At 38.5% G+C, this 11249-nt stretch overlaps 1 protein-coding gene across 1 annotated transcript; it reads left to right on the top strand.

Moving 5' to 3' along the window:
- The first annotated feature begins 8021 nt into the window (after nt 1–8021).
- Nucleotides 8022–9368, top strand: LOC139707799 (sperm motility kinase 2B-like). Its single transcript, XM_071619677.1, has one exon. The coding sequence runs from the start codon at nt 8022–8024 to the stop codon at nt 9366–9368; it is 1347 nt and encodes a 448-aa protein (XP_071475778.1).
- Nucleotides 9369–11249: the final 1881 nt, after the last annotated feature.

An 11249-nucleotide genomic window follows, 5' to 3' on the forward strand; every position in this document is an offset into this window, starting at 1 on the left:
GCTTTCACGAAGTACCCGATTAATCTTCAGAGTCAAATTAGCTAGCCCATCAAACATTTGTCGCATCAAGTACAGGCACTGGAAATTCTAGAATAAAGTGATGCTCAGCCAAATTTATTCCTGAATGAGAATCATTGTTTATGTCAACTCAGTTTAATCCGACAAACTTTACAGTTGATTGATAGACATAGTTTGTACCTCACCCACTTCTAAGAAAGAATTTTATTTGTTCACAACAAATAACATGTATGCTATCAGAGCATTCCCTTTAATCTCATAGTAAAACTCTGGTTGAGGAAAGCATCTTATGCAGCAGGCTGCAGCTAACAGCATCATAGAGGAATCATAGTCTAACCTCCCAAGAGGTGATAAGACAAATTCTTCAATGCAAAGTCAAGAAAATGAAAACTGCCTACATCACTTATGAGCAGTATTTACAGACAACAATAGGACTGAGGAATTACAAAAGGAACACAGTTAAATTCATATGAGCTGATCACTTAGCTATTGAATGTAAAAATAACAATTCTCTTCCAATCTTTAAGTCATCTTTATCATATGAAGTAGATATTAGAAATCCAGCATATGGATTTTTTATTTATACAAACCAAGGATATTAAGATCCAAGGTTGAGTTTGAGGGTCATCTCTATTCTAAAGTAACAATTTTTCTTTGCAGCCTAAGTCTCATGCCTTTCATCCATCAATTTGAAATATCATTCTGAAAATCTTAGTTCTTTTCAGTTTTGCTTAATTTACATTTCTAGGCATAATGCGGCATCCTGGGAAATTCTGGAAGAAGTTATCTTACATCTAAAAAGAACTAATAATCCTCAGAGTTATCAGAGCTTAGAAAGATACTAGAAAAACAATATGTTGCAGACAGATTCCTTTAAGTTCAGAATTTTGTGTTCTGATAGTCTAAGCAGGCATGAAATTTAGTGATATTCAATATCTTTATCCCTTCAGTTGTGTGTGGCTCATTGTACCCACTACTTTTGACATAGAATGTTAAATTTTCACCTCAATTTTTCTTTTTTTAAAGAAATACATAAAATAAGGATGTGTTGGTTTGAGCTGAGAGGCAATAATGATAAGCAGTCACAACTTTACCTTCATGTGATTCTTAGCTCTACATGCTATTGATTTATTTTACTGTGAAAAAATGTCAATATCACAAAAGTAACAAAATAAATTAGGCAATTTATTAACAAGTTAGGTTGAATGCCACCTATTTTCAATGACTATCAAATTTTTTTATACCTTACTTACATTTGTTTATCATCTATGTATCAATCAATTTTGCTGAAGTATTTTAATTTGCATGCCACTTCCCTGTTATAAACTTCATATCTCTAAAGGTATGGGTTTTAAAAATATAACTAAATTAAAATCATTCCTTGATATCATCCGATAACAGACCATAATTAAGTTTCCATGGTTGTTTCAAAAGAATCTTTTTGCAATTGATTATTGGCTTAGAGAGGACCAGAAACAGGGTCTACTCATGATCTTTGATTGTTATACTTCTGAAGTCCTTTAACCCAGAGCAAATTATTCCAGGATTCTCTTGTTGTTATTTATTTTTTTCACTTTGTTGCAGAAGCAGTCAGTTGCCCTGTAGAAAGTTTTACAGGATCATTTGTCTACTCGTTTCTTTGTGGTGTCACTGGCTTAATCCTCTGACACCATAATCCCCATTTCATGTAAATTACCTCTAGATTCAGATTCCATGTTTGGGGTAAGAATGCTTTGGTGGTCATGCCGCCATCCCAAGAGGCCAGGCAATGTCTGCTGTCTGTTTTGAGCTGTTGCTTTGTGGTTTTATGTTATGTCACCTAATATTTCTGAGTTTCCCATCAACATTTTTTCTCATGGTTACATTCATTGTGATTATTTCTTGATTTAGTTATCTAATTAGCTATGACAAATAATTTTTTATCTTTTTTATTTCTTAAATAATTTTGTTGGAGTTCATCTATTTAAAAAAAAGAACTTCTCAACTAACACTATATGGATACCCTGAAATGTAGTTAGTATGAAAGAGGTAGAATAAGTTGTCAGTGCTCTAATTATTCCCCATAATTCCAAACGAATTTTGCTTCTTTGTCATTTTGGTTTTTGCTTATTTCTATGTGAGTCATTGTGAACTTACAGAGGTTTTTATGTTTAATATGTTTAGTAATTTATATTGTTATTCCTTTATATGGACATGATCACATCTTTGGTAATTATGATCCCTTTTTCAAGTTAGTCAATCTTCCCTTTTAACGTAAATTACCATTTTCTTGTTTTCAGGCATAAGTACACTAAGCTTGTCAAATTTCCTAGCCCAAGTCTGGAATCAGTCATCCATCAAAGGAGCCATTATTCCCCTTGGAGGGATGGTATTTAAAAACTATAACCTGGATACAAAGGTAGGAATTGATTCATGAACTTGCCCATCCTATTTTTTCAGGGTTCATGATGATATACTTTGTACTATTCCTTCCGAAGCTTTCATGGTAGGTGCTACAGAAGCAGCTACTGTGTGTGCCTTCTAATTTTCTGTTCTTAATTCAGACTTCTCTTCATCATCTAGAAACAGTTTTACTAAGCATTGTCATTATCATCCTTTAGACATCAATAGTAAATATGCACTAGTTGAGTGCAGTATTTTATATAGAAGTACATTATTAAAGGCACTTTCCCTAAGAATAAAAATTCAGCTAACATCTGTATCACTTAAAATTCTCTGGCAATAATAAAACAAATAAAAAATAAAGGAAAAGGAAAATTTTAAAAAGCAAAATTTAAAAGTAAAGGTAAATTTTAAAAGTTAAGTAATAGATTATATGCTGTGGACAATGGTAAGGTTAACCTTTAAGGCCCCTGTTTCTATTATTTCTCTGAGGATTGGCAGTTATCATGGGAGTAACACACGTGATTCTTGTTTAGAATCCAGCTTTCTTTACAAAAGAAGCCTAAATGGATTTTTATAGTTTATTGTAAGAACAAAAATTGTATAAAGCATTCCTTTTGCTATTCCACGTGGAACAAAGCAGAAACATTACCACAAGTCTCAGATGGTTTAGAACTTGAGCAAATATGAAGAAATATAGAAGCAAACTGCTTTATGCCAAAGGAATGTAGAGGTCAAATGACTTCTCACTATCACAAAGCACAGGATCCATCAGTATGGAGAATTCAGCCCAATTCCTCTGTATTATCACATGCTACTCTCTCCAATGAGGGAGTAAACTTAATTGCTATATATTCTTTCAGTTCTTTAAAATCCTATGACAGTACTTTAAAAGAATTTTCCATAACATTTTTTAGGTATTGATAACAACCATGATGCTCTCTTTACATTTTAATGTAGTTTCCAAAACTATAAAAAGTATGTATGTATATATATGCATGAATGCATATTAATATACTAACATATGTATGTGTAGTAAAAAGTGATTAAATGATTAGATATGACCAATCCTAAAAACAGTCTGTTATATGTGAAATTTTTATAGTAAGTGGACATGTAATTAGTTGACTAGGATGTTTTTCTCTCTTAAGAAACCTTGAGGATTTTATAAATTAGTTTACAGGAGATATGAGTAATCACATTTTGTGTCGTCTTATTAAACAATTTGGAAAACTAAACCAAATTCAATCACCAACACATGAAAAGAAAATTACTTTCTAGATATCAGCCTGACTTTCATCCTTCAAAGAACACTCTGACATTAGATGTTGATAGTTTAGCAGAAATTCTGGGGCCCAGGGCTGTTTTACAGCAGCTGCTTTATTGATCTAGAGTGCATTCAGTTATTTGTCATGGTCTTTTCTAAAAATTTAACTAGCTTGTGTTCAAAAGTGGAAGAAAAGAGCAACAAATACTTGCTGTTGCCTCATAGCAAAATAAACCGCTAACTCTGCCATTATCCAGGGACTTGAGACTCTCACCATCTTCAATTCAAATATTTCAGTAAGATAAAGATTTTCAAAATTACCTGAAGGCTAGGTAATATAAAAAACAGTATATTGTCATAGTTAATGATATAGCCTTTAGACACAGGGCGACTTAATTGCTTATTAACTATGTGATCTGGGGCATATTCCTTAGTTTTTCTAAGCATTGATTTACTCATTTGTAAAATCAGAATAATAATATATTCTCTGCAATCATACTTCTCTGAAAAAATACATGTACTATGACTTGTTCATAAAATGTTTTCAATAAATATTAGCCATCAGGGTTTTGAAGATGGAGGAATAGAGAAGGTCACTTTCTTGGCTGCTCCATGGTGTGAAACCAAGAAAGCAAACAGGCAGATTTTCAGCAAGGTGGGTGCACAAAAAAAAAGGAAGGGAGACTTTACTGGAACTGAATACTGGACATTCAAAGCAGATTGAAGATCCAAGAGGTTGAATAATATAAGTAAGGAAGAAATCCCCAGTATTACAGCTGCTACCACAGCTGGAGGCACCAGTCAGAGATGTTCCTTCATGAGCAAAGTGGAGGGATAAGGGGATTAAAGGAATCCACCTTTTTAGGAGGGCTGAATCGTTTTCTGGGTTCAGAGAGTTTAGAGATCAATGGCACTGCTCGACTAAAGTGAAAGATGTGCTGCATGATATTCTTGTACAGGAATGAAGCCACCATTTCTCCCAGATGCCTACAGAAGACAGAGAAAAGAATCATTTTGCTGGTACATTGTGCGGGCCATCAGATAGGGGAGCCAATTCCTGGCAAATTGAATTTGTCCTGAAATGTAGGCCTTGCAAACTTACCCAGTATGACATAGAGGGTACCTAAGAGACCAGGAGAAAAATCAAACTTACACAGGTAACAACAGGTCATGGAATTCCACCTGCTCTCCCTCTCTCCTTTCAATCTGGATGTTTGTAGGACCAGCTGTGAGACGCATCTGATTGAAGTTTCTAAAGGGTGGGAGTAGGAGAAATTGAATTTGGAGACTAAAACCAAAACCAGAAAACTTGGGGTCCATGGGTATCATAATGTACTAAGAAATGGCTCCTCCATTTCTTAGTACGTTATGATCTCCCAGTGGTGATCCCTGGTGTGCATTTTTCCAGTGTTGATTGGCAATTGCTGGTCCCAGGAGATGTGCTGATTTAAAATCTCCAGCTGAATTGGCATTCTGTGAAGAGGTTGGAGCCTACCTGAACCTAAACCCCTCCTCTAGGATTTCCACCTATAGGATTACCTCTCTCACTCTTGCTCCTGAGGGTGGAGCAAGCATCACACTCCAGACCAGCCCACTTAACACTGGTGAGAAGGGAGGCTGAGAATCTTTTGAACTTCAATGGAAACAATTCTTTAACTTTTCATCAAGATCTTTCCCCCTACCCCTTTTTTCTTTTCTCTGTTTAATTGTGACCTAAATAGTTCATGGACATTTATACATAGTCAAATTTTTTTTCTTTCATTTCTACATTTGTGAAGCCAGCTATTTTTTTTTGGGGGGGGGGATATCAGTCTTTTGAGGAGTAGGATGTTTGATTAATATAACTCAGTTTTTCACTGTATTCTTTTATTTTTAATTTATTTTTATCTTTTATTTTTACATTTCTTACTTTATATGCATATTTTTTCTTTCACTTTTGTGTTTTCTGTGATTCTCTTTATCTCTTTTTTATGTTAACAGCCAATCTGTATTCTCTCTTTCACTCTTCCTTCAATTGTTTTTTTTAATTCAACCTTCTTTCCTTCTCTTTCATAGTCATCACATTCAACATCACTTCTTTTCACTCCTTGACCACCACTTGAAATTGCAAAACCCTTTATTAAATTTACTGTTTGTATTACAAGAGATAAAGATCATATATCTGTTTATTGTGACAAAACATTGCAGATATCATACCAGGAACTATTTGGTTTAGTGTTGTATAGTGTTTGCATTGGTTTCTGTTATTATTTGTCTCTCCCTAAATGGTGAGTTACTGGAAAACTTCAGGGACACTGTAAGTCCACAGGGCAGAATCTCAACTGATTCCACACTGTTACATGGGTAAACACACACAGCATGAGAAAACAAGAGAACAAGTCACACAAGGGAACAATCCAACAACACCACAATGAATAAAATGTCAGAGAAGGAGTTTAGAATGTACATAGATAGACTGATTTGTGAGATAAAGGGTGAGTTAAAAAGTGAAATCAGAGAGAAAATATAGGAACTGAAATATTACTCTAGTAAAGAGAGATTTGGGGGGAAGAAGAAGAAGGAGGAGGAGGAGGAGGAGGAGGAGGGGAGGAGAAGGAGGAGGAGGAGGAGGAGGACAACAACAAAATAAAAGAATCAATAAACTAAACTAAAAATTCAATGGAAAGCAGCACCAACACTCTAAAATACTTGAAGGACAAAGTTTCAGACAATGAATACAACATATATAATCTGGAAAATAAAGTTGACCATGGAGAAAACTTCCAAGAAATATGGGAAAACCTGACAAGACCAAATTTAAGATCTATTGGGATAGAGGACAGCTCAGAGATATAAACTAAAGAAATGCACAGTATTTTCAATGAAATAATATTGGAAAATTTTCCAAACCTAAAAACTAAAATGGAAAATCAAATACAGAAGGCTTACAGGACCCCAAATATAAAAAAAATTACAATGGACTCACACCAAAGGCCCATTATAATGAAAATGCCTAACATACAGAATAAGTATATAATTTTAGAGGGTGTCAGAGAAAAATGACAAATCATATTTAGAGGAAAACCAATATGGAACTCAGCTAATTTCTCAAACCAGATGCTCAAATCTAAGTGGTCTTGAAATAATATATACCAATCTCTGGAAGAAAATAGATACCAGCCAAGAACACTACACCAAACAAAAATAAGCTTCAGGATTGATGATTAAATAAAAACCTTGCATGATGAGCAGAAGTTAAATGAATTCACAATTAGAAAGCCTGCTCTATAATATATGCTCAATAATAAAATATTTCATGAAGATGAAAAATAAAAGTGAAAAACAGCAAAGGGAAGAGCTACACTACAAGAATAGTCAATCAAAGGAGAAACTACCTCAAATTAAAAATTAGAAATAAAAAAAATTAGAAATAAGTAAAAAAGAAAGGAAATAAATTGTTTCTCAATAATAACATTGAATGTGAATGGAAAAAATCATCAGTCAAAAGACATAGACTGAAAGACTGAATTAAAAAAACAAGACCTAGTAATATTCTCTCTCCAAGAGACTCACCTAATAAGCAAAGAATCCACATACTGAAAGTAAAAGGATGCCACAATGTAGCACGTCTACGTTGTGTGTAGGACTGTGTGGGGAAATCGTGATGAACCTTTCCTCCCTCTCACCCCACAGGTGTTAATTCCATGCTCTACGGTGACTCAGGGAGCAGAGCATCTTGTTGTGGCATCACCATGTGAGTGAGGTGCTACTGTCCTTTTGACACCAGTTATTTGAAGTTGGAAGAGAAAGGAATTGAATATCTTGAGTGGAGATCTGGTGCGTTCTTGCAAAGCACAAAGTTATTACAGATTTTTAAACTGAAAATGGAAAGTATGTTGAAATTCCATACAAATTTTAATTTGTAAACAGAAAATATCAGTCTCCATAACCCACTGAAGCAAAAAATGTCTGGGGTCTTTCCTTATTCCCATTCTGAAAATGGAAAAAGCTCTGGAGGCCCCCAAAACAGCTGACTACTGGGGGTTATGGCCAGGCATGACTGGGCAATGACTGGCTCTGATGTCACAAGGAGCCGTTGTGAGTAAGTCTCAAACAGTGGGTATATAAGAAAGTGGCTGCAGCTGGACTTTTGTCCATAAGTACAGGAAGCTCTTGGTGGTGACCTGTGGGACTCCCAGATAGTTAGTGCGTTTGGTGGTTGGTGGTTGGTGTTGGCGGTGGTCTTTGGATATTGGTTCTTTGATTTGGGTTTGTTGTTTTGTCTTGTTTTTGTTTTTGATTTGCATTTGTTGTTTTGGTCTGTTATTATTTTTTTTTCTTAAGCTAGCCTCCTTCGTTGGTGTTCCAGCTTAGGATGGTCAGCCAGAGTAGAGAGATGAGTGTAGGGCTGCAGGGGCCCGGCTCCTGCAAAGAAGCAGCCTTCCAGGACCAGTATGAGGTCCTGAGGGACATTGGGTATGGCGGGTATGGCCAGGTAAAACTAGCCCGCCGTCGCCTCACTGGGGCAGAGGTGGCAGTGAAAGTCGTGGAGAAGATAGAGCAGAACCTCCACGTCCTCTGTGAGCCAGGTATGATGAGAACCCTGGAGCATCCCAACGTGATTCAGTTGTTCCAGGTTATTGAGACCTCCAGCAATATGTACATGGTGATGGAGTCCGCAGGTGGGGGACAGCTAGTTAGCCACGTCCCAGAGGATGGCCTGCAGGAGGAAGAGGCCCGGCGGCTTTTCCGGCAGATGGTGTGTGCAGTGGGCTACTGCCATGCCCAGGGCATCGTGCACGGAGACCTGAAGCCAGACAACATCCTGTTGGATGCCAGAGGCAACATTAAGCTTATTGACTTCGGCCTCAGCACCAGGGTCACCTCTGGGCAGAACTGGAAGGACTTCTGGGGCAGTCTCTTTCATCTTGCTACCAGATGTGTCCTGAGGCAAGCGTTTGAGGGCCCCCCAGTGGACATCTGGAGACTGGGCGTCATTCTGTACTTTATGTTGACAGGGAGGTGTCCATTTGTGGGGCCCACCACTCTGGCGATGCGGAGGCAGATTGTGCTGGAAACCTACTTCGGCACCCGCCATGTGTCTGTCGAAGCCCGGAGGCTCATTGACCAAATACTGACCCTAGATCCCAGGAAGCAGCCTACAGTCCAGCAAATCCTTGAGCACCCATGGCTGACACAGGGTGAGCAGTATTTACCCCGTCGTAGTGAGGCACTCCCCAAACACCCCGACACTGAAATAATGACCATCTTGATTGATATGGGTTATGATCCTTACAAGATCTGGGTGTTTCTGGCCAAGAGAAATTTCGATACAGCCATGGCTACCTACTTAATACTGAAGCACCAGAAAAGTCAGGGGGCAGGCTGCATGTTCCAGGGGAAGCCTGGGCCTCCAAGGGTTAAGCCTCGCCCACACCCTGTCCTCCCAAAGAGGAGTCACAGTGAGCCTGCCCTTCACACCTTCCCCTGTGAGCCGCAGCTGAGTATGGAGGATGGACACACAGGGCAGAAGGGCCTCAGAAGGGCCAGCCTGCAGGCCATTCATCTCCCCTTCCTGCCTGCAAGGACCCCCACACCTGATACTGGGTGGCCCCATAACAACAGAAATCGTTGGAAGAGGGTAACTAGGAGGATTTCGGCCTGTGTCCGGCACCTGTGCTGTTGCCTGCCACGAGTCAGTAAGAAGGTGGTGCCAGTGTAAGAGGCAGAAATGGGCCAGATTCCTAAACAGTGTGGCTCCAAGGAAGGGAAGAGGTGAAAGAGACAAGACTGGTAGACAGCCAGAGCACCCTGTGCCCTGAGGGTCCTGATACCTGGGCGTGAGGTCAGTCATGTGGACTCTGAGCAGCTTCAGGAGCGAGATGTGCCAGCTACCTCAGGTCTCTCTGCACGGGCTCCAGCCAAGAGCACTTCGGCACCCGCTGGCATCAGGAGTCTCCTCTGCCCCCACCTGCCCAAGACATCAGAGACTGTTCTCCCTGGGACACTCCCCTGTCCTGCTCCTCTGACCTTTCTCCCATTCTTCTGAGATGTTTCTTATTTTTTTGTTTGAAAGAAATTTATTATTAAATTTATAAATTATTAAATTTATTATCATTAATTAACATGAGTATTATGTTCAGCATGGAAGTTACTAATGGCTACTTCATCAACTCAGTTTATTGGCTGTTATGGTTTGGATATGAAAATTCTGCCCAAAGCTCCCATAGTAATGCAGTAGGTGACATGATTAGACTGGAAGAGCTGTAACCTCATCAGAGGAATAATCCAGGTGATGCATTAATAATTGGAATGCATTATTGGGTGGTATCTGTAGGCAGGTGGAGTATGGCTAGAAGAAGTGGTTCACTGGTATCTTGCCTTAGGGATTACATATTGTGGCCCTGGTGCTCTTTCTGTTACTCGGCCCCTCTCTCCCCACCTCCCTCCCTGTGCTTAAACTGTCATAAGCTGAGCAGCTTCCTGCCACACCCCCCACTATGATGTTCTGCCTTTCCTGGGGCCCAAAGTAATGGAGTCAACCAGCCATGGACTTAGGCCTCTGAAACTGTAAGCCCAAAATAAACTTTTCTTCCTCTGTTGTTATTGTAGGGTATTTTGATTACAGTGATGAAAAGCTGACACTTTAACTTACATAGAATTCCAGGAAAATAAGTTTCAAAAATAAGTTTAGTGGTTGGCAAGGAAACCAGAACCTAAAGAAATAAAGGTTACTAACATGTTTTTTCAGTAAATTTGTTAATCAGCTCTTTGTCCCAATGACCAAAAAAACAGCTCAGAGGAAGAAAAGTTGATTTGGGAGCATAGTTTCAGAAGTTTAGTCCCATGATGGGCCAAGTCCATTGCTCTGGGCCCCAGGTGAGGCAGAACATCATGGCAGATGGGTAGGGCAGAGGAGTGCTGTTCATCTCATGGTGGCCAGAAAGCAGAGAGAGAGAGAGGGGAAGGGGCTACAAGGAAAATGAGTCCTTGCCAGGGTATGCCTCCTGTGATCTGTCTTCTCCAATCTTACCCCACTTGCCTATAGTTACCATCCAGTTAGTTCATTCAAACTAGGATGAACTGGTTTGATTAGGGTTCTCATAATTCAATCATTTTACCTCTGACTATTCCTACACTCACAAACTTCTATGGACATACCATATCCAAACCATAATAGTAAACTTCCTAGTTATCATCTAATTAACCATCCCCAAAACCCTGTGAAGTAAACATTGACTGCTCAAAGAGGCATAACTGGAACCCTTTCAAAAGTAGGCTCACAGTAGCTGAAACAAAGAGGATACTGCATTTACAAAAGATCATATACATTCTCTGCCTTAGGGCTGGCTTAGTCATGATCTCAAAAGGTAATAGAAATCCCAACTGAATCAAATAACTTTTCACGCAAATTTCCTCCTAAGTAAAATATAATTTTCCTCGAGAGAAGAACATCGTCCAAAGAGCAAGCCAATAAATAATATAACATTAAGCTATGGCTCCATTATAATTTCACATTTGAACTATAAATAAATATGTAAATTATATATGTACACACATATTTAGGTATATAGTGTGTATTTCAAATGCAAATATTTCTGTA

The sequence above is a fragment of the Marmota flaviventris genome, chromosome 12, assembly GCF_047511675.1.
Source record: "Marmota flaviventris isolate mMarFla1 chromosome 12, mMarFla1.hap1, whole genome shotgun sequence".
Taxonomy (NCBI): Eukaryota; Metazoa; Chordata; class Mammalia; order Rodentia; family Sciuridae; genus Marmota; species Marmota flaviventris.